The following is a 27,906-nucleotide window of genomic DNA, read 5'->3' as shown; positions in this document are numbered from 1 at the left end:
GCAGCTATCACAAGCTGAATAAGATAACTTAAAGAACATAACTTTGTTTCTTTTCAAACTGGCTGCTGTGGAGCAATGTGAGAGGACAGAGTCGTGCACTTGAGCCTTTTAGAAAAACAGCCCGTTGTTATAGAAACACCCCTGGTGGTTGTGTAGCTAACCGTTGTTATAGAAACACCCCTGTAGCTAAATATTTGTTGTTCTTTTCCTTCCAGGTCGTGTGAGAGCATCAGTCTGCGTCGAAGGTGAGAGGGGTGAGTACCCGGGTCGACATCTTCCTCATCTTTCACAGAACTCTGCTTCTAAAAGACTGAAAAAACTCCCTGTTGCTAGTATCACAGCCGCTAGCCTGCTAGCACATTAGCCTCCACTCAGACCTCATACACAGACTCTACCTACTGCTCGCAAAATGACTAGTACCTTGCTAGCAACATCACCGCTAGTCTGTTAGCCTGCTAGCACGTTAGCTTTCTTCTTAGATCACACAACATAGCAGTGCTAGGCTAGAGGAGTACTGGACTACTGTATAGAGTTTGGCAAACTGTTGGAAATGAGCTTTCCATGACAATAATGTTCTGATTTGCATTCTCAGTGGGATGTAGCCTAATTACCTTGGAACTCTCTTTGCCAAAATGGCGCCCATTCAAACTCTAAATCTCAAACCTAGTTGAGCTAAATCTGTATCTATAGCTCTGCAGGGAGAAGCTGGAACTTTGAGCTGTAGAGAGGATAGGATCACACAGACAGACTCCTCTCTCTGAGTCTCTCTGAATCTCTAGGCATGTCTCTGTCTGTGGTAGCATCCCAAATGGCACCTTATTCCATGGGCCCTTGTCAAAAGAAGTGCGCTATATAGGGTATAGGGGGCAATTTGGGATGCAACCTATGCGTCTCTGGCCTATTTTCTCCTACTAGCTCCAGCCAACAGATTCTCATTTATCTCTGCCCACACTTCCATCCTACTTATCTCCCCAGCAGCTGAAGGTCTGGGGGTTTCCGGGGGTTTTGTATTCCGTCTAAAAGTACGTTTAATCCCTTCATTAGCCTGGGAACGGTTGGCCACCCCTGTCATGTGACCAGGCTCTTTGTGTCCCCTCTGTAGGTATAGAGATGGTCTGCTTCCCAAATGGCACCCTATCCCCTATATAGTGCAATAGTTTTGAGCAGGGCCCGCTGGGTGTAGTAGTGCACTATATATGGAATAGGGTGCCATTAGGTCGCACAATGGTTTATGTCTAGAACTGTTGAAATTTACTTGAGAGAGGTGCTGGAGTTTCTCCCAGGAGCTCACAGTGCCTCCAGGAAGGCCTATTAGGTTCACGGAATATCAACTAGCTAGATAGAGAAATATCATCAGGAATACAGCAATATCAACTAGCTAGATAGAGAAATATCATCAGGAATACAGCAATATCAACTAGCTAGATAGAGAAATATCATCAGGAATACAGCAATATCAACTAGCTAGATAGAGAAATATCATCAGGAATACAGCAATATCAACTAGCTAGATAGAGAAATATCATCAGGAATACAGCAATATCAACTAGATAGATAGAGAAATATCATCAGGAATACAGCAATATCAACTAGCTAGATAGAGAAATATCATCAGGAATACAGCAATATCAACTAGCTAGATAGAGAAATATCATCAGGAATACAGCAATATCAACTAGCTAGATAGAGAAATATCATCAGGAATACAGCAATATCAACTAGCTAGATAGAGAAATATCATCAGGAATACAGCAATATCAACTAGCTAGATAGAGAAATATCATCAGGAATACAGCAATATCAACTAGCTAGATAGAGAAATATCATCAGGAATACAGCAATATCAACTAGCTAGATAGAGAAATATCATCAGGAATACAGCAATATCAACTAGCTAGATAGAGAAATATCATCAGGAATACAGCGATATCAACTAGCTAGATAGAGAAATATCATCAGGAATACAGCAATATCAACTAGCTAGATAGAGAAATATCATCAGGAATACAGCAATACAAAATAGCTACCGTAAATTCCCGGACTATAAGCCGCAACTTTTTCCCAGGCTTTGAACCTCGCGGCTTAAACAATGACGCGGCTAATATGTGGATTTTCCCTCTTTCAATTTTTTTTCTTAAAAAAACACATTCTGTGACGTGCTCAGTTTTTTGGGCGGCATGAAGCTTTCATTAGACCAATGAAATTGCCGAACGGGTTAAGGTCAAACAACTTTTTTGTTTACTGTTTAGATTAAATCGAGCGCTCTCAAACTTCCCATCATTCTGATTACGGTAGTCATTTTGTCACCCTCATCATGGCAAAGACACGGAGAAATGCCTATGATGCAGCTTTCAAGTTGATGGCGATTGATCTGGCTGTTGGAAAAGGAAATAGAGCTGCTGCACGGGAGCTTGGTCTTAATGAGTTGATGATAAGACGGAAACAGCAGCGTGAGGAATTGACTCAGTGCAAAAAGACAACTAAAGCTTACTGCTAATTTTTTCTTTTTTGTTACAAGCCGTGTTTCGTTAAAGCCTATTTATTTTTGTTACAAGCCGTGTTTCATTAAAGCCTATTTATTTTTGTTACAAGCCGTGTTTCGTTAAAGCCTGTGTAAAGTTCATTTGTTTCAATGTACCGGTAGGCACCTGCGACTTATAGACATGTGTGGCTTATTTATGTTCAAAATAATATATATTTTTTAATTCAGTGGGTGCGGCTTATATTCAGGTGCGCTTAATAGAAATTACGGTAGATAGAGAAATATCATCAGGAATACAGCAATATCAACTAGCTAGATAGAGAAATATCATCAGGAATACAGCGATATCAACTAGCTAGATAGAGAAATATCATCAGGAAAACAGCAATATCAACTAGCTAGATAGAGAAATATCATCAGGAATACAGCAATATCAACTAGCTAGATAGAGAAATATCATCAGGAATACAGCAATATCAACTAGCTAGATAGAGAAATATCATCAGGAATACAGCAATATCAACTAGCTAGATAGAGAAATATCATCAGGAATACAGCAATATCAACTAGCTAGATAGAGAAATATCATCAGGAATACAGCAATATCAACTAGCTAGATAGAGAAATATCATCAGGAATACAGCAATATCAACTAGCTAGATAGAGAAATATCATCAGGAATACAGCAATATCAACTAGCTAGATAGAGAAATATCATCAGGAATACAGCAATATCAACTAGCTAGATAGAGAAATATCATCAGGAATACAGCAATATCAACTAGCTAGATAGAGAAATATCATCAGGAATACAGCAATATCAACTAGCTAGATAGAGAAATATCATCAGGAAATACAGCAATATCAACTAGCTAGATAGAGAAATATCATCAGGAATACAGCAATATCAACTAGCTAGATAGAGAAATATCATCAGGAATACAGCAATATCAACTAGCTAGATAGAGAAATATCATCAGGAATACAGCAATATCAACTAGCTAGATAGAGAAATATCATCAGGAATACAGCAATATCAACTAGCTAGATAGAGAAATATCATCAGGAATACAGCAATATCAACTAGCTAGATAGAGAAATATCATCAGGAATACAGCAATATCAACTAGCTAGATAGAGAAATATCATCAGGAATACAGCAATATCAACTAGCTAGATAGAGAAATATCATCAGGAATACAGCAATATCAACTAGCTAGATAGAGAAATATCATCAGGAATACAGCAATATCAACTAGCTAGATAGAGAAATATCATCAGGAATACAGCAATATCAACTAGCTAGATAGAGAAATATCATCAGGAATACAGCAATATCAACTAGCTAGATAGAGAAATATCATCAGGAATACAGCGATATCAACTAGCTAGATAGAGAAATATCATCAGGAAAACAGCAATATCAACTAGCTAGATAGAGAAATATCATCAGGAATACAGCAATATCAACTAGCTAGATAGAGAAATATCATCAGGAATACAGCAATATCAACTAGCTAGATAGAGAAATATCATCAGGAATACAGCAATATCAACTAGCTAGATAGAGAAATATCATCAGGAATACAGCAATATCAACTAGATAGATAGAGAAATATCATCAGGAATACAGCAATATCAACTAGCTAGATAGAGAAATATCATCAGGAATACAGCAATATCAACTAGCTAGATAGAGAAATATCATCAGGAATACAGCAATATCAACTAGCTAGATAGAGAAATATTATCAGGAATACAGCAATATCAACTAGCTAGATAGAGAAATATCATCAGGAATACAGCAATATCAACTAGCTAGATAGAGAAATATTATCAGGAATACAGCAATATCAACTAGCTAGATAGAGAAATATCATCAGGAAAACAGCAATATCAACTAGCTAGATAGAGAAATATCATCAGGAATACAGCAATATCAACTAGCTAGATAGAGAAATATCATCAGGAATACATCAATATCAACTAGCTAGATAGAGAAATATCATCAGGAATACAGCAATATCAACTAGCTAGATAGAGAAATATCATCAGGAATACAGCAATATCAACTAGCTAGATAGAGAAATATCATCAGGAAAACAGCAATATCAACTAGCTAGATAGAGAAATATCATCAGGAATACAGCGATATCAACTAGCTAGATAGAGAAATATCATCAGGAATACAGCAATATCAACTAGCTAGATAGATAAATATCATCAGGAAAACAGCAATACAAAATAGCTACCGTAAATTCCCGGACTATAAGCCGCAACTTTTTTCCCAGGCTTTGAACCTCGCGGCTTAAACAATGACGCGGCTAATATGTGGATTTTTCCCTCTTTCAATTTTTTTTTCTTAAAAAAAACACATTCTGTGACGTGCTCAGTTTTTTGGGCGGCATGAAGCTTTCATTAGACCAATGAAATTGCCGAACGGGTTAAGGTCAAACAACTTTTTTGTTTACTGTTTAGATTAAATCGAGCGCTCTCAAACTTCCCATCATTCTGATTACGGTAGTCATTTTGTCACCCTCATCATGGCAAAGACACGGAGAAATGCCTATGATGCAGCTTTCAAGTTGATGGCGATTGATCTGGCTGTTGGAAAAGGAAATAGAGCTGCTGCACGGGAGCTTGGTCTTAATGAGTTGATGATAAGACGGAAACAGCAGCGTGAGGAATTGACTCAGTGCAAAAAGACAACTAAAGCTTACTGCTAATTTTTTCTTTTTTGTTACAAGCCGTGTTTCGTTAAAGCCTATTTATTTTTGTTACAAGCCGTGTTTCATTAAAGCCTATTTATTTTTGTTACAAGCCGTGTTTCGTTAAAGCCTGTGTAAAGTTCATTTGTTTCAATGTACCGGTAGGCACCTGCGACTTATAGACATGTGTGGCTTATTTATGTTCAAAATAATATATATTTTTTAATTCAGTGGGTGCGGCTTATATTCAGGTGCGCTTAATAGAAATTACGGTAGATAGAGAAATATCATCAGGAATACAGCAATATCAACTAGCTAGATAGAGAAATATCATCAGGAATACAGCGATATCAACTAGCTAGATAGAGAAATATCATCAGGAAAACAGCAATATCAACTAGCTAGATAGAGAAATATCATCAGGAATACAGCAATATCAACTAGCTAGATAGAGAAATATCATCAGGAATACAGCGATATCAACTAGCTAGATAGAGAAATATCATCAGGAATACAGCAATATCAACTAGCTAGATAGAGAAATATCATCAGGAATACAGCAATATCAACTAGCTAGATAGAGAAATATCATCAGGAATACAGCAATATCAACTAGCTAGATAGAGAAATATCATCAGGAATACAGCAATATCAACTAGCTAGATAGAGAAATATCATCAGGAATACAGCAATATCAACTAGCTAGATAGAGAAATATCATCAGGAATACAGCAATATCAACTAGCTAGATAGAGAAATATCATCAGGAATACAGCAATATCAACTAGCTAGATAGAGAAATATCATCAGGAATACAGCAATATCAACTAGCTAGATAGAGAAATATCATCAGGAAAACAGCAATATCAACTAGCTAGATAGAGAAATATCATCAGGAATACAGCAATATCAACTAGCTAGATAGAGAAATATCATCAGGAATACAGCAATATCAACTAGCTAGATAGAGAAATATCATCAGGAATACAGCAATATCAACTAGCTAGATAGAGAAATATCATCAGGAATACAGCAATATCAACTAGCTAGATAGAGAAATATCATCAGGAATACAGCAATATCAACTAGCTAGATAGAGAAATATCATCAGGAATACAGCAATATCAACTAGCTAGATAGAGAAATATCATCAGGAATACAGCAATATCAACTAGCTAGATAGAGAAATATCATCAGGAATACAGCAATATCAACTAGCTAGATAGAGAAATATCATCAGGAATACAGCAATATCAACTAGCTAGATAGAGAAATATCATCAGGAATACAGCAATATCAACTAGCTAGATAGAGAAATATCATCAGGAATACAGCAATATCAACTAGCTAGATAGAGAAATATCATCAGGAATACAGCGATATCAACTAGCTAGATAGAGAAATATCATCAGGAAAACAGCAATATCAACTAGCTAGATAGAGAAATATCATCAGGAATACAGCGATATCAACTAGCTAGATAGAGAAATATCATCAGGAATACAGCAATATCAACTAGCTAGATAGAGAAATATCATCAGGAATACAGCAATATCAACTAGCTAGATAGAGAAATATCATCAGGAATACAGCAATATCAACTAGCTAGATAGAGAAATATCATCAGGAATACAGCAATATCAACTAGCTAGATAGAGAAATATCATCAGGAATACAGCAATATCAACTAGCTAGATAGAGAAATATCATCAGGAATACAGCAATATCAACTAGCTAGATAGAGAAATATCATCAGGAATACAGCAATATCAACTAGCTAGATAGAGAAATATCATCAGGAATACAGCAATATCAACTAGCTAGATAGAGAAATATCATCAGGAATACAGCAATATCAACTAGCTAGATAGAGAAATATCATCAGGAATACAGCGATATCAACTAGCTAGATAGATAAATATCATCAGGAATACAGCGATATCAACTAGCTAGATAGAGAAATATCATCAGGAATACAGCAATATCAACTAGCTAGATAGAGAAATATCATCAGGAATACATCAATATCAACTAGCTAGATAGAGAAATATCATCAGGAATACAGCAATATCAACTAGCTAGATAGAGAAATATCATCAGGAATACAGCAATATCAACTAGCTAGATAGAGAAATATCATCAGGAAAACAGCAATATCAACTAGCTAGATAGAGAAATATCATCAGGAATACAGCAATATCAACTAGCTAGATAGAGAAATATCATCAGGAAAACATCAATATCAACTAGCTAGATAGAGAAATATCATCAGGAATACAGCAATATCAACTAGCTAGATAGAGAAATATCATCAGGAAAACAGCAATATCAACTAGCTAGATAGAGAAAGACTTCTGGATGGTAACTTTATTGCAAGAGCAATGCAAGGTGTAAACCCACATTGCAACGTCAGAGTAATGCATTCCAAAGTGGTGAAATGTCTCTGTGAGTGGATTATTACACTTTGCCTTAACACAGATAGAAGATAAGTGGAAGCATACACAGGCACACTGCATCAGTAGTCCTAGGTCAGATCCCTCAAACACACACACACAGAACCCAATTAGCTAGGGCAGTAGTTCCATTAGTAGTTCCATGAAGAGCCTAGTCAGTCTGTCACGTGATCAGGGAACGGGCCTTCTCTCTGCCACTGTGGCAAGACTCATTATTACACACTACCAACTATACACACACACACACACACACACACACGCTATCAAATACACACACTACCATTTACACACATAATACCATCGCCACACACAGAGAGACACACACTCTCACATAAATACACACACACAAACCACAACTTACTGATAACCCACAGAAGAACTCTAAAAGCTAGTTTTTGGTTTTACATAAAAATTTGAGTGAAAGGCCAACAGAGAGAGAGAAAGATAGTGAGCAAACCAATAGAGGGAACAAGAACGAGAGAGAGAAAGGAGAGAGAGCACGAGAGAGAGAGAAAGAGAAAGAGAGGGCGAGGGAGACAGAGAAAGAGAGGGCGAGGGAGACGGAGAAAGAGAAAGAGAGGGCGAGGGCGAGGGAGACAGAGAAAGAGAGGGCGAGGGAGACAGAGAAAGAGAGGGCGAGGGAGACAGAGAAAGAGAGGGCGAGGGCGAGGGAGACAGAGAAAGAGAGGGCGAGGGCGAGGGAGACAGAGAAAGAGAGGGCGAGGGTGACAGAGAAAGAGAGGGCGAGGGCGAGGGAGACAGAGAAAGAGAGGGCGAGGGAGACAGAGAAAGAGAGGGCGAGGGAGACAGAGAAAGAGAGGGCAAGGGCGAGGGAGACAGAGAAAGAGAGGGCGAGGGAGACAGAGAAAGAGAGGGCGAGGGAGACGGAGAAAGAGAGGGCGAGGGTGACAGAGAAAGAGAGGGCGAGGGAGACAGAGAAAGAGAGGGCGAGGGAGACAGAGAAAGAGAGGGCGAGGGAGACGGAGAAAGAGAGGGCGAGGGTGACAGAGGAAGAGAGGGCGAGGGAGACAGAGAAAGAGAGGGCGAGGGAGACAGCGAAAGAGAGGGCGAGGGCGAGGGAGACAGAGAAAGAGAGGGCGAGGGAGACAGAGAAAGAGAGGGCGAGGGCGAGGGAGACAGAGAAAGAGAGGGCGAGGGCGAGGGAGACAGAGAAAGAGAGGGCGAGGGTGACAGAGAAAGAGAGGGCGAGGGCGACAGAGAAAGAGAGGGCGAGGGAGACAGAGAAAGAGAGGGCGAGGGCGAGGGAGACAGAGAAAGAGAGGGCGAGGGAGACAGAGAAAGAGAGGGCGAGGGCGAGGGAGACAGAGAAAGAGAGGGCGAGGGCGAGGGAGACAGAGAAAGAGAGGGCGAGGGTGCCAGAGAAAGAGAGGGCGAGGGCGAGGGAGACAGAGAAAGAGAGGGCGAGGGAGACAGAGAAAGAGAGGGCGAGGGGGACAGAGAAAGAGAGGGCGAGGGAGACAGAGAAAGAGAGGGCGAGGGAGACAGAGAAAGAGAGGGCGAGGGAGACAGAGAAAGAGAGGGCGAGGGCGAGGGAGACAGAGAAAGAGAGGGCGAGGTTGACAGAGAAAGAGAGGGCGAGGGCGAAGGAGACGGAGAAAGAGAGGGCGAGGGTGACAGAGAAAGAGAGGGCGAGGGAGAGAGAAAGAGAGGGCGAGGGCGAGAGAGACAGAGAAAGAGAGGGCGAGGGTGACAGAGAAAGAGAGGGCGAGGGCGAGGGAGACAGAGAAAGAGAGGGCGAGGGCGAGGGAGACAGAGAAAGAGAGGGCGAGGGAGACAGAGAAAGAGAGGGCGAGGGAGACAGAGAAAGAGAGGGCGAGGGTGACAGAGAAAGAGAGGGCGAGGGAGATAGAGAAAGAGATGGCGAGGGAGACAGAGCAAGAGAGGGCGAGGGAGACAGAGAAAGAGAGGGCGAGGGCGAGGGAGACAGAGAAAGAGAGGGCGAGGGCGAGGGAGACAGAGAAAGAGAGGGCGAGGGTGACAGAGAAAGAGAGGGCGAGGGCGAGGGAGACAGAGAAAGAGAGGGCGAGGGAGACAGAGAAAGAGAGGGCGAGGGAGACAGAGAAAGAGAGGGCGAGGGAGACGGAGAAAGAGAGGGCGAGGGTGACAGAGAAATAGAGGGCGAGGGAGACGGAGAAAGAGAGGGCGAGGGTGACAGAGAAAGAGAGGGCGAGGGTGACAGAGAAAGAGAGGGCGAGGGAGACAGAGAAAGAGAGGGCGAGGGAGACAGAGAAAGAGAGGGCGAGGGAGACGGAGAAAGAGAGGGCGAGGGTGACAGAGAAAGAGAGGGCGAGGGAGACAGAGAAAGAGAGAGCGAGGGAGACAGAGAAAGAGAGGGCGAGGGCGAGGGAGACAGAGAAAGAGAGGGCGAGGCGAGGGAGACAGAGAAAGAGAGGGCGAGGGTGACGGAGAAAGAGAGGGCGAAGGGTGACAGAGAAAGAGAGGGCGAGGGAGACAGAGAAAGAGAGGGCGAGGGAGACAGAGAAAGAGAGGGCGAGGGCGAGGGAGACAGAGAAAGAGAGGGCGAGGGAGACAGAGAAAGAGAGGGCGAGGGAGACAGAGAAAGAGAGGGCGAGGGAGACAGAGAAAGAGAGGGCGAGGGAGACAGAGAAAGAGAGGGCGAGGGAGACAGAGAAAGAGAGGGCGAGGGAGACAGAGAAAGAGAGGGCGAGGGAGACAGAGAAAGGCTCATTTGATTAGGAGAAATGTGGGATCAGAGCCACCCTTCTGTGTTACTGTCACAGCCGTAGAGTTCAGTTAGCCTTCCCTTCCCTGACTGGACTGTAGCTGGAGGTTATGGCTTCTGCACTCACTAGGACTTGCCTGTAAAATCACCCAGTATTTATGTTTGATGTGCCTCTATGTCATTCTACCGGCTACATGTTATTCTACTGGCAATATGTTATTCTACTGGCAAAATGTTATTATACTGGGTATATGTAATTATACTGGGTATACGTTATTATACTGGCTATATGTTATTCTACTGGCTACATGTTATTCTAAAGTGTATATCTTATTATACAGGCTATATGTTATTCTACTGGCTATATGTTATTCTACTGGGTATATGTTATTCTACTGGCTATATGTTATTATACTGGGCATATATTATTATACTGGCTATATGTTATTATACTGGCTATATGTTATTCTACTGGCTATATGTTATTCTACTGGCTATATGTTATCATACTGGGTATATGTTATTATAGTGGCTATATGTTATTATACTGGCTATATGTTATCATACAGGCTATATGTTATTATACTGGCTATATGTTATAATACTGGGTATATGTTATTATACTGGCTATATGTTATTATACTGGGTATATGTTATTATACTGGGTATATGTTATTATAGAGGCTATATGTTATTATACTGGGTATATGTTATTATACTGGCTATATGTTATCATACAGGCTATATGTTATTATACTGGCTATATGTTATAATACTGGGTATATGTTATTATAGAGGCTATATGTTATTATACTGGGTATATGTTATTATACTGGGTATATGTTATTATACTGGGTATATGTTATCATACAGGCTATATGTTATTATACTGGCTATATGTTATTATACTGGGTATATGTTATTATAGAGGCTATATGTTATTATACTGGGTATATGTTATTATACTGGCTATATGTTATCATACAGGCTATATGTTATTATACTGGCTATATGTTATCATACTGGGTATATGTTATTATAGAGGCTATATGTTATTATACTGGGTATATGTTATTATACTGGGTATATGTTATTATAGAGGCTATATGTTATCATACAGGCTATATGTTATTATACTGGGTATATGTTATCATACTAGGTATATGTTATTATACTGGGTATATGTTATTATACTGGCTATATGTTATTCTACTGGCTATATGTTAAAATACTGGGTATATGTTAAAATACTGGCTATATGTTATTATACTGGGTATATGTTATTATACTGGCTATATGTTATTCTACTGGCTATATGTTAAAACACTGGGTATATGTTAAAATACTGGCTATATGTTATTAAACTGTGTATATGTTATTATACTGGCTATATGTTATTATACTGGCTATATGTTATTCCACTGGCTATATGTTATTCTATCGGCTATATGTTATTCTACTGGCTGTATGTTATTATACTGGGTATATGTTATTCTACAGGCTACATGTTATTCTACTGGCTATATGTTATTATACTGGCTATATGTTATTCTACTGGGTATATGTTATTATACTGGGTATATGTTATTATACAGGCTATATGTTATTATACTGGGTATATGTTATTATACTGGCTATATGTTATTCTACTGGGTATATGTTATTATACTGGGTATATGTTATCATACAGGCTATATGTTATTATACTGGCTATATGTTATTCTACTAGCTATATGTTATTATACTGGGTATATGTTATTATACTGGGTATATGTTATTATACTGGCTATATGTTATTATACTGGCTATATGTTATTATACTGGCTATATGTTATTATACATGGTATATGTTATTATACTGGCTATATGTTATTATACTGGGTATATGTTATTATACTGGCTATATGTTATTATACTGGGTATATGTTATTATACTGACTATATGTTATTCTGCTGGGTGTATGTTATTATACTGGATATATATTATTCTACTGGGTATATGTTATTATTCTGGGAATATGTTATTATACTGGCTATATGTTATTCTACTGGATATATGTTATTCAGCTGGGTATATGTTATTATACTGGGTATATGTTATTCTACTGGGTATATGTGTAACGATCGTCCAAAGGAGTAGACCAAGGTGCAGCGTGGTGAGTGTTCATCTTATTATTTATTATAAATCAGAACACTTAAACAAAATAATAAACAAATACAAACGACCGTCACGTCTTGCAGGCTAATAAGGAGCAGTACAATGATAAGATCCCACAACTACAGGTGGGGGGAAAGGCTGCCTAAGTATGATTCCTAATCAGAGACAACGATAGACAGCTGCCTCTGATTAGGAACCATACTCGGCTCAAAACAAAGAAATAGACATCATAGAATGCCCACCCCACACCCTGACCTAACCACATAGAGAAACAAACACTCTCTCTCAGGTCAGGGGGTGACAATATGTTATTCTACTGGCTATAACTTATTATACTGGTTGTATGTTATTATACTGGCTATATGTTATTATAGTGGCTATATGTTATTATAGTGGCTATATGTTATTCTACTGGCTATATGTTATTCTACTGGCTATATGTTATTATACTGGGTATAAGCCTTCCCTGTAGCTCAGTTGGTAGAGCATGGTGTTTGCAACGCATGGTGTTTGCAACGCCAGGGTTGTGGGTTCGATTCCCACGGGGGGCCAGCACAGAAAGAAAAAAAAAATGTATGAAATGAAATGTATGCATTCACTACTGTAAGTCGCTCTGGATAAGAGCGTCTGCTAAATGACTAAAATGTAAAAATGTAAAAATGGGTATATGTTATTATACTGGGTATATGTTATTATACTGGTTGTATGTTATTAAACTGGATATATGTTATTCTACTGGCTATATATTATTATACTGGCTATATGTTATTATACTGGGTATATGTTATTATACTGGTTGTATGTTATTATAGTGGCTATATTTATTACTGGCTATGGCTATATGTTATTTTAATTATTATAGTGGCTATATGTTATTCTACTGGCTATATATTATTATACTGGCTATATGTTATTCTACTGGCTATATGTTATTATACTGGGTATATGTTATTATACTGGCTATATGTTATTATAGTGGCTATATGTTATTATACTGGGTATATGTTATTCTACTGGCTATATGTTATTATACTGGTTATATGTTATTATACTGGGTATATGTTATTATACTGGCTATATGTTATTCTACTGAGTATATGTTATTATACTGGCTACATGTTATTGTACTGGATATATGATTGTGTCTTAGGGTTTCTGTACTGTGTTTTATTAACGGACATGACAGTCTAAAACTACAGGAAGAATTACTACAGTGGATCACTGATCTCTTGTCATTATGTTATCACTCACAGCTGCGTGTAAATACTCTGCCTTAACACACAGACACACACACACACACACACACACACACACACACACACACACACACACACACACACACACACACACACACACACACACACACACACACACACACACACTCTGTGGTCCTTGAGTTGACATTAACACAATCCAGTTCTGCAGCCTGATTGATGTCTGTGAAATCGATACAAAGTCTACCTTACTGACATGTATTAACCTGCTCTACACCCTGCAATGTCCCTGACAGAGAGAGAGATGAAGAGAGAGTTGAAGAGAGAGAGACAGAGGGAGAGAGAAAGAAAGAAAGAGAGAAAAAGAAAGAAAGAAAGAAAGAAAGAAAGAAAGAAAGAAAGAAAGAAAGAAAGAAAGAAAGAAAGAAAGAAAGAAAGAAAGAAGGAAAGAAAGAAGGAGAGTGAGAGAGAGAGAAAGAAAGAGAGAAAGAGAGAGTGTTGCATGTGTTGAGCCCATAGATCAGTGAGACTAACATACACTGTGTGAGTCTGTGCTGTTTACTGAACACTGAAATATAGGAACCGACTGCGGCAGCCTTGGTGAGACTTCAGGACCTTAATCTACAGGACAAATAAACATCCAGCAGGTTTCATCTTGACTGGTTTGCTGTTATGCCACGCTGTGGACCAAGGCTGGTGTTATGACTCAGATGACCTGTCTCACACACACACACACACACACACACACACACACACACACACACACACACACACACACACACACACACACACACACACACACACACACACACACACGACTTAGAATACATGCCTCCACAAGTTCTGATAATAATCGCTCCCGCCTGAAATGACTGTCAGTAATTTCCCCTCCTACTTACAATGCAGGTTAGTGTTTTTCGTCATGCATCTTGCTCTGGAGGCAGCTCAGAAAGTGGTCACTAACTCGCACAGCTACAAACTAATCTTAACCCTAACCTTAACCGCACTGCTAACTTACAATGCAGGTTAGTGTTTTTAATGCCTAACCCTAACCAGAAATGAAGACCAATTTTTTCATGAATTTTTACAATAACTAATTTTGTCTTTGCAGCTGGCCTATCTAAGGGGAAATCGCTCAGTTCTGCCTCCAGAACAATGACAATAAATGTCAACCTGCACAATACCAGGCACATAGAGAGCTCAGTATGGGATGTCATAACAACCTAGCCATTCAATCATCTGATAGCAGTCAGGAGTTCAGTCCCACTATGAGTTCCATTGAAGAGTAACTACACTAACTACAGTAGAACAACAGTACATCTGAGTGACTCCAGTAGCTTCTGTAAAGGACTGAACTGAGAGTTATAATGTGGTAGTAAACTACTGTATCATTACCACTGATGGCTCAGTCTCTCTCCTCTCAGTGTGTGTGTGTGTGTGTGTGTGTGTGTGTGTGTGTGTGTGTGTGTGTGTGTGTGTGTGTGTGTGTGTGTGTGTGTGTGTTGTACAGTTCTGCCTGCCTAGTTGCTTGCTAAGGCAGAGTCATTACTATGAAAGAGACCCTCCTGTCCCTTTGTGCCGGGGCGTAATTGTGGTTGTCACCGAAGCAACCATTACCTCTTGATAAGGAACTGCAGAGCGCTACAGGCTGGCTACTCTACCATGGCGATAGATCCACAGTCTACAAGTTGCTACAAGTTCCTGTTAATCTAGCAAAGGTGGTTCGGTGTGTTCTTACCTGATATCTGAAGAATCCAATGAGCTTCCCAGGCTAATTCCTACAAGATGTGAGCTTTAGTTTAGTGTGCTAACACAGTCTTCAGTTGAACACACCACCTGTGTTTCAATAGTGATGTGCCCATACTGGATGACTTGTTTAGTCTTCATCACATTTCATTAAATCAGGATAGTGCTCTCAGAACCAGTTTCTCAGGGAGGGATCCAGAGGAAGACCACACATCCAGGGTGCATCTGGTTTGGTTTATAATGAAGCCTTGGCCTCAGGGGGAAGGCCCATCTCTCTAACCCTGCCTGTCAGTTACTAATAAGAGGGTCCATCTCTGTTTGCATCCCAAATGGCACACTTCTACATATACTGTATAGTGCACTCCTTTTGACCGGAGCCCTATAGGCCCTGGTAAAAAGTAGTGGACTAACTATAAATAGGGAATATGGTGCCATTTGGGGAGCATCCTCTAACTCTGCAAGTGAACCAGATGAGAGGATGAGGAGGAGAGTCTGATCCTCTGGCACTAAAATGTTGTAATCAGTATTGTCCCGCTTTCTTCATTATACAACCACAAATCAAACCCTAACTGTGTGTGTGCCAATACATGTACATCATTTAGCAGACACTCTTATCCTAAACGACTTACAGGACCAATTAGGGTTAAGTGTCTTGCTCAAGGGCACGTCTACAGATTTTCAACCTACTGTAGTAGGCTCTGGGATTCAAACCAGTGACCTTTTGGTTACTGGGCCAACGCTCTTTATGCCATTGTGGGTGTTTGTGCCATTGTGGGTGTTTGTGCCAGTTTGGGTGTGTGTATCTACGTAGCCCCCAGTGATAGCGACATCCGACCTGTGCTGTGACCTGCCCCTCTATCTCTCTCTCATCAGGCGGCAGGTGTTGGGCAGGTAACCAAAAGATTTCTGGTTCGAATCCCTGAACCGACGAGGTAAAAAAAAATGTTTATGTACCCTTGAGCAAGGCACTTAACCCTGTAAGTCACTCTGGATGAGACTAAAAAAAAAATTATTAGAAGGAAGCAGAGCTAGCTGCCATTAAAGCTGCTTATATAAAAAGCCTTATATAAACCCTGAGCATAAAGCCAGGCAGCCAGCTAAAAATACAGCTCTCTCTGTCCAGCCCCTATATATAGACCCAACTCTGAATTATTCAATAGGAATAAAGGCTAACAGAAAAGACGGTCCACCGCTTCAACTAGAGAAGCTGAGATGGCATCTTCTGTCAGGGAATGTTTGGAGACGGACCCATTAAGTCATTTGTGGTGGAGGGATAAAAAGTTAAAATGTTACTTTATCAGAAGTCATACAACACTAGAGGTAGAAAGAAACAGGTGAGGTTGAGGGTAGTGATAAGAACAACGACCTCCAACTGAAGTCCAGATAAATAATGATTCATGTTTTACTTTCATTGATGGTTTTTTTGTTCCATTTTGCGGGTGCTAAAGTTAGCCGGTGGTATCTCTGGGGTTTTACTGATATGAATATTGCATCATCCTCCTCCCCGAACAGAGCTACACACACAACCACTGTTCTCGTCAGATAGATCTCCTTGGTGGAAAGGTAAACTTACAAACTCTGGATAGTTTTTAGATGTAGCGTAGAACAGGCAGAGAGAGGGGGAGAAAGAGAGGGAGGACAAAGAGAAGGAAAGGTAGATGTTATTGTAAAGTAAAGTAACAGTTTGACCTTTGGTACAACTCAGCTTTTAGTTCTCTCCCAGCATGTGATCTGTAGTTATTCTATTCAGTCAGGAGACCCTATCCACAGGCTCCTTACTCACTACAGGAGAAACACACACAGACACACCATCCTGTCATAGTCAATGGACGTTTCTAAAACATTTAGGAAACGTTCCTGTAACTTTAAAAGGAAACATTCTGGGAACTAGAGACCACTTCCTAATTCACATAGGATTTGCGGTATGTTACCTGAAAAAATAATTGAGCAATTGTTTATGTGGTTCCCTTTCAAACAGCCACATTTTTACCACATTCTTGTCGGCATTGCTTGCCCAACTGAGCAAGAGACATTCAACTTTGACCCTGTTGTTGCAACGTTGTCATGGTAACCTGACATGAGCGCAAGCTCTGAAGACAGAAATGAACTGTTTTCATTTCTTCACATTCACAGCAGTAAGTGGGCAGCTCACCATACTTGTAAATAATTTGTAAATAATTACCTTCTAATGTGTTAATGTTCCTGTTATAGTGAATAAAGAGTTGGCTACAGTTAAACTCAAAACGTTGTCAGATATGTTCTGGTAATTATATGAGCTGGGCAGCTGGCTAGCCAGCTAGATAGTTAACAAGCTAACGTTAGCAACAAACCAAACCATTGTCTGGAGAAAGTTGTTTTTAGTTGCCTGGCTTGCTAGATTGAGATATCCTAAATAAATGTTGTTTTTTGGTGTAGAAAATATAGAGCAGATAATGTTTCTATTTGGACCAGGCCGCTGCCATGTCATGCAGACTGACGTATTATACTTTTTCATTATGATAGAATGTTCATGATTTAATCCCTGCTAAAGACAGTAAGGTGTAAGGTGACTTTTATACTGAGGGGTTGGCAAGACTTTTAAACACGTTACCGCAATCATGACTAGGTCGGTTGCATGATATAAAAGTATAGGCTTTGTTGCCAGCAATACCTTTCAGATATAAAGAAAAGTCAGCAAAAAGTTGGTGGGATGCTAAAGTGGAAAAACATCTTGGTTTGAAAGGTATATAAGACTCTGTCCTAAATGGAACCTTATTCCCTATATAGTAAACCACTTTTGACCAGAACCCAATGGGCTCTGATCAAAGGTAGTGTACATTTGTAGGGAATAGGGTGCCATTTGGGATGCAGACTAAGTGTGATTATCTGGACCAGTTAGAACCATCAAGAGATATATTGGGGCTGCAGGTCCTCACTGTAGTGGCTACAGTACCACACACACACAAACACACACACAAACATACACACAAACACACAGCAAGATCCCCTGGTTTGACCAGTTTGACTTCAGATTCTGCTCAAAATGTAAAATTTCGAGGTGTTGTGGACATCCTGGGCTGCTCCTCCTGCTGCTGCTCTTCCATTATGCGGCTCCTCCTGCATTTAGGGTTAAGGTGGTATTGATCACATGACTCTGGGAGCTATCCCGTTCACTGAGTCCATGGCCCCATCCTGCCTGGTGTCAACAGTACCGGCTGGTAGCGGTGGTGTAATGGTGCGGGGAATGATTTCCTGGCACAGGTTAGGTCACTTGATACCAATTGAGCAATGTTTGAACCCCACAACTTGTAGAATCCATGCCCTGAAGAATTCAAGCTGTTCTGGAGGCAAAGAGGAGTCTGACCTGGTACTAGATGGGTGTACCTAATAAACTGGCCGCTTAGTGTATATGGTAGTACTGTAGTGCCAAAAAAGGGGTTAAATATGGGTAAGAAAAATAATAAGAATAATTTCCTTACCTTTCTTATATCTCTCAGATACAGGACAGATACTTCAAAACATACTTCCTTTAAATAGATTTTTGGACTGTTTTGCCATGTATGAATATGTTATTCAATGCATTTCTATGGGAGAATAGCAGTATGGCCAAATTAAATGTTTCATCATTTTTTATACTTACAAGGGACCTAAAGTAAAACATTTAATAGCTAAATGATCCTTGGTATGACCATCTTAAAACAATGACATATGTTATCTTAGTAGAAACCCAACCCCAGACCCTTAGACCTTAGGGGGTTTAAAGGGATCTCGCGATGTCCGCGGAATATGGCCGGACGTCCAATTTTGAAGTGAATCTTGAGCAACCTGGCTGCACACACACACACACACACACATGCACACAATCACACACCTACACATGCTGTATGTTATTATACTGTCTATACAGTTGAAGTCGGAAGTTTACATACACCTTAGCCAAGTACATTTAAACTCCGTTTTTCACAATTCGTGACATTTAATCCTAGTAAAACTTCCCTCTCTTAGGTCAGTTTGGATCACCACTTTATTTTAAGAATGTGAAATGTCAGAATAATAGTTGAGAGAATGATTTATTTCAGCGTTTATTTCTTTCACCACATTCCCAGTGGGCCAGAAGTTTACATACACTCAATTAGTATTTGGTAGCATTGCCTTTAAATTGTTTAACTTGGGTCAAACATTTTGGGTAGCCTTCCAATAGCTTCCCACAATAAGTTGGGTGAATTTTGGCCCATTCCTCCTGACAGCTGGTGTAACTGAGTCAGGTTTGTAGGCCTCCTTGCTCGCACACACTTTTTCAGTTCTTCCCACAAATGTTCTAAAGGATTGATGTCCACTCCAATATCTTGACTTTGTTGTTCTTAAGCCATTTTGCCTGTCACGTCCTGACCATAGTAAGTTGTTATTTTCTATGGTAGAGTAGGTCAGGGCGTGACAGGGGGTGTTTGTCTGTTTTGTTTGGGTTGATCTCCAATAGGAGGCAGCTGATCCTCGTTACCTCTAATTGGAGGTCATATTTAAGTTGATGTTTGTCCCACCTGGTTTTGTGGGTGATTATCTTTTGAGTAGTGTGTTTTCCTCTCTGCGTCACGGTTTGTTGATTTTTGTGTTTCAAGTATTTAGTGTATAGCATTTAGTTTCACTGAATAAATAAATATGTGGAACTACGAACACGCTGCATTTTGGTCCGATCCTTCAGACAGCCGTGACATTGCCACAACTTTGGAAGTATGTTTGGGGTCATTGTCCATTTGGATGACCCATTTGTGACCAAGCTTTAACTTCCTAACTGATGTCTTGAGATGTTGCTTCAATATATCCACATCATTTTCCTCCCTCATGATGCCATCTATTTTGTGAAGTGCACCAGTCCCTCCTGCAGCAAAGCACCCCCACAGCATGATGCTGCCACCCCCGTGCTTCACAGCTGGGATGGTGTTCTTCGGCTTGCAGTTTCCCCCTTTTTCCTCTAAACATAACGATGGTCATTATGGCCAAACATTTCTATTTTTGTTTAATCAGACCAGAGGACATTTCTCCAAAAAGTAAGATCTTTTTCCCCATGTGCAGTTGCAAACCGTAGTCTGGCTTTTTTAGGGCGGTTTTGGAGCAGTGGCTTCTTCCTTGCTGAGCGGCCTTTCAGGTTATGTCGATATAGGACTCGTTTTACTGTGGATATATATACTTTTGTACTTGTTTCCTCCAGCATCTTCAAAAGGTCCTTTGCTGTTGTTCTGGGATTGATTTGATTTTTTCACACCAAAGTACGTTCATCTCTAGGAGACAGAACTCCTTCCTGAGCGGTATGACGGCTGCGTGGTCCCATGGTGTTTATACTTGCGTACTATTGTTTGTACAGATGAACGTGGTACCTTCAGGTGTTTGGAAATTGCTCCCAAGGATGAACCAGACTGCACAGTGAAGCTCCAATACATGGAGAGTAGGGAGTCATTTGACATGCTTGTAGTCAAATATTGAGAGAGTTTGGGCAACTTCACGTCTGAGCATTCATTTCATTCATCCATAAATGATGAGGATTTGTAATCTAGACCCAGTTCTGTCTGTCCAGTTAATATGATCAGTCTGAAATGATGGAAACATGGGATAATGTTAATAGAGCAGGGAGGGGGGGTGTATTTTGTGTTTTACCCCCAATACCACTTCCTATGCTCTGAGACACACACACACACTCACAAAAGCCTTGGAGCCAGAGAGAAAGGGATCAGAGGATAGAAGATCTGACTCACTTCAGTGGGAGAGAGGGAGAGAGAGAGAGAGAGAGAGAGGGGGGGGGGACATAGAGAGAGAGAGAGAGAGAGAGAAAGGGGGACATAGAGAGCAGAGGAGGAGGGGAGAGAGGGACAGAGAGCAGAACAGAAGAAGGGGAGAGAGAGAGAGAGAGGGGGACATAGAGAGCAGAAGAGAAGGGGGAGAGAGAGAGAGAGAGAGGGCCATAGAGAGCAAAAGATAAGGAGGGGAGAGAGAGCGAGAGAGAGAGAGAGGGACATAGAGAGCAGAAGAGAGGGAGGAGAAAACCATCCTTTTTGTTGTTCTATTTATCTTCCCACTACTTCTCTGCTAAACAACTTTACTCTGTTGCAAAGAAACCATCACACACTCACACATGAATTAACTCCACTTTAACCTCAAACACAGTATTTGGCTCTAAACCACACACACACACACACACACACACACACACACACACACACACACACACACACACACACACATTCTAAACCACCCATTTGAAAGTAGCCTCAGTATTTCCCTGTCCTCTCTAATTGTGGGAACCATCAAATCAGTCCAATCCAATTATAGAACTCTCTCTGTGTGTGTGTGTGTGTGTGTGTGTGTGTGTGTGTGTGTGTGTGTGTGTGTGTGTGTGTGTGTGTGTGTGTGTGTGTGTGTGTGTGTGTGTGTGTGTGTGTGTGTGTGTGTGTGTGTGTGTGTGTGTGTGCACGTGTGTGTCCGTGTGTGTTTCAGTCTTCTATACAGTGAGAGCTAGCAGTCCATAAAGAGGTCCTCCATTGTCCCATCACTATGGAGATCAGCCTGACTCTGTTTTGGGGTTAAAGAACTCTCTCAGGGGAACTGCTGGGGTCACACACACACACACACACTGACGCACACACCGGGACCAACGAGCACGTGGGGCCCAGAAAAAGACATATACACACACACACACACAAACTCTCTCCGTCTCTGTGTAGGAGAGGCGAGGGCCACAGATAAAGAGCTCAGCAATCCTGTCAGCCTGTCAGGCCATATTAGAGAGAGGGCTGCTGTGTGTTTGTGTGCAGGCAGGCGTACGGCGATCTGAGGGGCCCTGTCCTCTCTCTCTCTCTCTCTCTCTCTCACACACACACACACACTACACACTACACAAACACACATGCCCTCCCAGCATGGCTGATATGCTGATTCAGACACACACACACAAAGACAACGGAACCCAGCTGAAAGGACAAACAACTCTTCCATTTCCTAAAGCAGGACGCTGTGAAAGAGAAAGGAAAACAAACACTAGAGGAGTGTAGAAGAGCCACTCATGTTGTGTTGAGGAGTCATGAGGTTTAATCAACTAAAACAAGTGGATCTTAGATTACTTCACTAAATGCTTCTTAATGTCATCCAAGCTCACTGCTAGTATTTTATATATATATATATTCTTTTTTTTTTACAAGAACACATTTTTCTTAACAAGAGAAACTTGTTTTCTTAAAGAAGAAGAACATGAATACACTACATGAAAAATTATTTTAATTTTAAGATTCTAATTGGTAATCTTGTGATGTAAGCAAAACCAGCCCATATATAATTTCTAGGATAATAAAGACTCACTTTCATGACTCACTTTTTAACAACCTGACGAGAGAGAGAGAGATAGAAGGCAAGAGAGAGAGACATAGAGAGAGAAAGATAGATAAATGGAGAGAGAGAAAGAGACAGAGAGAGATAAAGATAGGAGAAAGATAGATAGAGAGAGAGAGGAGAGGAGGCTCACGCTGTGCTGTACAGTAGGAAGCTTCCCTCTCTCAATGAACCCTGCCATCAAAACAGACATCTCTCCTTTATCTCAGACTTTATGTTAAAGGGAGACGGAGTGATAGAGGGAGGAGTAGCTTTTTTACAAACCACGACAGCCAAGACAGTTTCATCACACTGTATGCAAATGATACACACTTACAGACAGGTATTCACTCTGACTCAGGGGCATAGGTACGTGACATGATCTTCGTCTTAGCACCTACTGAAGTAGAGCTGGTGTGTTTGTAGCAGTTGACAGTTATCTCCTCTCCCTCCTCCCTTCTCTCCTCTCCCTACTCTCTCCTCTCCCTACTCTCTCCTCTCCCTCCTCCCTTCTCTCCTCTCCCTCCTCCCTTCTCTCCTCTCCCTACTCCCTTCTCTCCTCTCCCTCCTCCCTTCTCTCCTCCCCCTCCTCCCACCTCCCTTCTCTCCTCTCCCTCCTCCTTTCTCTCCTCTCCCTCCTCCCTTCTCTCCTCCCCCTACTCCCTTCTCTCCTCTCCCTCCTCCCTCCCTTCTCTCCTCTCCCTACTCCCTTCGCTCCTCTCCCTTCTCTCCCTACTCCCTTCTCTCCTCTCCCTCCTCCCTTCTCTCCTCTCCCTCCTCCCTTCTCTCCTCTCCCTACTCCCTTCTCTCCTCTCCCTACTCCCTTCTCTCCTCTCCCTCCCATCTTTTCTTCTTAGTTCTAAGTCCACCCCTAGCCCCAACACCTAGCCCTTACACCTGGCTCCTACACCTAGCCCTACACCTAGCCCCTAGCCCCAGCTCTTACCCAGCCCTCTAGCCAATACACCTAGCCCCAGCCCCCTAGCTCCTACACCTAGCCCCTACACCTAGCCCTACACCTGTCCCTTACACCTAGCCCCTACACCTAGACCCTACACCTAGCCCCTAGCCCCAGCTCTTACCCAGCCCTCTAGCCAATACACCTAGCCCCAGCCCCCTAGCTCCTACACCTAGCCCCTACACCCAGCCCCTACACCTGGCCCCTACACCTGTCCCCTACACCTAGCCCTACACCTAGCCCCTAGCCCCAGCTCTTACCCAGCCCTCTAGCCAATACACCTAGCCCCAGCCCCCTAGCTCCTACACCTAGCCCCTACACCTAGCCCTACACCTAGCCCCTAGCCCCAGCTCTTACCCAGCCCTCTAGCCAATACACCTAGCCCCAGCCCCCTAGCTCCTACACCTATCCCCAGCTCTTAGCCCCTACCCCTAGACCTAGCCCCAGCTCTTAGCCGCAGCCCCCTTGCCCCTAGACCTAGCCCCAGCTCTTAGCCACCGCCCCCTAGCCCCTAGACCTAGCCCCAGCTCTTAGCCCCAGCCCCCAAGCCCCTAGACCTAGCCCCCGGTCTTAACCCCAGCCCCCTAGCCCTTACACGTAGCCCCTTCACCTAGCCTCTATACCTAGCCCCTCGCCCCAGCTCTTAGCCCCAGCTCCCTAGCCCCTGGTCCCAGCTCTTAGCCCCAGACCCCTAGCACCAGCTCTTAGCCCCTGCCCCTAGCCCCAGCTCTTAGCCCCAGCCCCCTAGCCCCTGGCCCCAGCTCTTAGCCCCAGCCCTCTAGCCCCAGGCCCCAGCTCTTAGCCCCAGCCCACACACACTCCTGAGTGAGTGCAGGTGGGACTACAGACGCAGCACTATACAGTTTAAACAGTAGCTGGAGTGGAAATCAGAGTAGGGAACTTTTCCAATGTGTTACAACCTGCTGATTAAAGGTGTTTCTGAGTTCCAGAGTTTCTCACAATGTTTTCTCTTTTTGAAGATCTGCCTGCTGCAATGATCAAAGACAACACAGTACACAGCTGGCAAACACTCAGCTAGCATCCTAAAATATCCCTTTTCAAATGGCTGAGATTAGAGAACAAAGATGCCAGAGAGGGTCTGAGTCACAGAGAGTGTGTGTGAGAGAGAGAGAGAGAGAGAGAGAGAGAGAGAGAGAGAGAGAGAGAGAGAGAGAGAGAGAGAGAGAGAGAGAGAGAGAGAGAGAGAGAGAGAGAGAGTACCTCTATATGGGAATGATATTATGTGGAAAAATAGAGAGGGAGAGCACAGAGCAAATAGCTGGAACATACGGCTGCTATGGCACACACATACACGCACACATGTACAGTACACGCACGTGCACACACACACACACACACACACATACAGATTTGATTAAACCTCAAGTGGATGGGTTCTCGTCATAACACATTCTGCCTTTTCATCTCTCCATCCCTCCATCCCCACATCCCTCCATCTCTCCATCCCTCTCCCACCACGACAGCCATCCCATCTACTCAGCACAGAGCATGTTGTGGTTGCTGCTTGGCTCAACAACAAGGACAGGCAGGATAAAGGCCTTTATTCACCCTCAGCACAAGGGCAACTTGCAGGCCAGCTAGCTAGCCAACACTTGCTGTGACAAGAACAGAGTCAGCAGCTTTCACCACTCACAGAGATGAAATGAGATAAGATAGGGAGGTGGAGGGCCATCCATTCACTCACTGCTAACAGAACAGCCAATAGCACATATAGCTAGCTGGATGTGAAGTAGGTGATTGTTTGAGAGCCTCTATTGAAGGTTTTTGATTCTCACTCAGGTTCACAGCTGTGTATTGTTGATGCTGGTGCTTTGTGAACGGTCCATTGTAGTGCTAGCTGAGAGCCTGAAGCACAGCAGACACAGATCTCATATAAGGATATTTATTCATGGTTGACCAGGGCCGGCTCCAGGCATAAGGGACATAGCGGTCACTTTGAGAACCTGGCCGGTAAGGTATGTCCATTTCTCTGGCCTAACCTCTATAATAACTCTGGTATCCATGTCTCTGGCCTAACCTCTATAATAACTCTGGTATCCATGTCTCTGGCCTAACCTCTATAATAACTCTGGTATCCATGTCTCTGGCCTAACCTCTGTAATAACTCTGGTATCAATGTCTCTGGCCAAACCTCTATAATAACTCTGGTATCCATGTCTCTGGCCTAACCTCTATAATAACTCTGATATCCATGTCTCTGGCCTAACCTCTGTAATAACTCTGGTATCCATGTCTCTGGCCTAACCTCTGTAATAACTCTGGTATCAATGTCTCTGGCCAAACCTCTATAATAACTCTGGTATCCATGTCTCTGGCCTAACCTCTATAATAACTCTGATATCAATGTCTCTGGCCTAACCTCTATAATAACTCTGGTATCCATGTCTCTGGCCTAACCTCTATAATAACTCTGGTATCCATGTCTCTGGCCTAACCTCTGTAATAACTCTGGTATCCATGTCTCTGGCCTAACCTCTATAATAACTCTGGTATCCATCTCTCTGGCCTAACCTCTATAATAACTCTAGTATCAATGTCTCTGGCCTAACCTCTGTAATAACTCTGGTATCCATGTCTCTGGCCTAACCTCTATAATAACTCTGGTATCCATCTCTCTGGCCTAACCTCTATAATAACTCTAGTATCAATGTCTCTGGCCTAACCTCTATAATAACTCTGGTATCCATGTCTCTGGCCTAACCTCTATAATAACTCTAGTATCCATGTCTCTGGCCTAACCTCTATAATAACTCTAGTATCAATGTCTCTGGCCTAACCTCTATCATAACTCTGGTATCCATGTCTCTGGCCTAACCTCTATAATAACTCTAGTATCCATGTCTCTGGCCTAACCTCTATAATAACTCTGGTATCCATGTCTCTGGCCTAACCTCTATCATAACTCTGGTATCCATGTCTCTGGCCTAACCTCTATAATAACTCTGGTATCCATCTCTCTGGCCTAACCTCTATAATAACTCTAGTATCAATGTCTCTGGCCTAACCTCTATAATAACTCTGGTATCCATGTCTCTGGCCTAACCTCTATAATAACTCTGGTATCCATGTCTCTGGCCTAACCTCTATAATAACTCTAGTATCAATGTCTCTGGCCTAACCTCTATAATAACTCTGGTATCCATCTCTCTGGCCTAACCTCTATAATAACTCTAGTATCAATGTCTCTGGCCTAACCTCTATAATAACTCTAGTATCAATGTCTCTGGCCTAACCTCTAGTAAATGACTCCACTTAGTCTGAGAGAGAACACCCAGCACAATGGGATATAATTAACACCCCCCCAGCCACACACACACGCAGACACACGCACACGTGCACCCACACACACAAACCGATTCTCCTTACTGAATCATAAACTTCATATTCATAGCTTTTCTCCTTACTCAACAGAGAGAGAGAGAGAGAGAGAGAGAGAGAGAGAGAGAGAGAGAGAGAGAGAGAGAGTCATAAAGTGAAATAATGTGAATTACTCTGGTGCTCTAATGGAGGAAGGAGCCTTGTTTACAACACTTAATCTGAGATGAGAGGAAGAGGAGAGAAATGGAGGAAGAGAAACCAAGGGAAGCCTTTATTTAACTTTGCTTTAGATGTAGGAAGACAGTTGTAGCCCCAGGTAATAGAGGAACACAGCTAAGCTACTTCTCTGCTCCAGCCTGCAGGAAAACTGCTGAGAAAGGAGTTTCTCTGGAAAGGAAGTCATTCATTATCATAGATAACATCTTATATTTTATAGTCATCATCACATACAGGGGCCTATACAGGCTCTCCAGAATAAGATATCTGATATTGTAAAATCTTATAATAGTATATTTTATAGTAATCTTTACATACTGTACAGGGGACTATACAAGCTCTCCAGATAGGTTTAACACAGTCTGAGAAGACGGAATTAACGGCACAACAGTAAAGCTAAGTATACTGCAGAGACCTGCATGACTAGGAAAGACCACTGAGGAGACTGAACCTCCGTCGCACTAACCCCAAGGTAAGTACCCTAACCACAACCCCAAGGTAAGTACCCTAACCACAACCCCAAGGTAAGTACCCTAACCACAACCCCAAGGTAAGTACCCTAACCACAACCCCAAGGTAAGTACCCTAACCACAAC

The 27,906-nt window shown here is 42.1% G+C and overlaps 1 protein-coding gene across 1 annotated transcript in view; it reads left to right on the top strand.

The window, feature by feature from the left end:
• The window catches only part of LOC106587727 (semaphorin-6D-like), a 174,360-nt gene that overhangs the window by 72,416 nt on the left and 74,038 nt on the right, over nucleotides 1-27,906 (top strand). Inside the window, 1 exon segment of the mRNA XM_045708723.1 lies at nucleotides 216-254. Coding sequence (XP_045564679.1) covers nucleotides 216-254 — 39 coding nt within the window.

Source organism: Salmo salar, chromosome ssa26 (genome assembly GCF_905237065.1).
Source record: "Salmo salar chromosome ssa26, Ssal_v3.1, whole genome shotgun sequence".
Classification (NCBI taxonomy): domain Eukaryota; kingdom Metazoa; phylum Chordata; class Actinopteri; order Salmoniformes; family Salmonidae; genus Salmo; species Salmo salar.
Note: the sequence above shows the minus strand (reverse complement) of the source record. Positions and strands in the feature narration are given on the sequence as shown.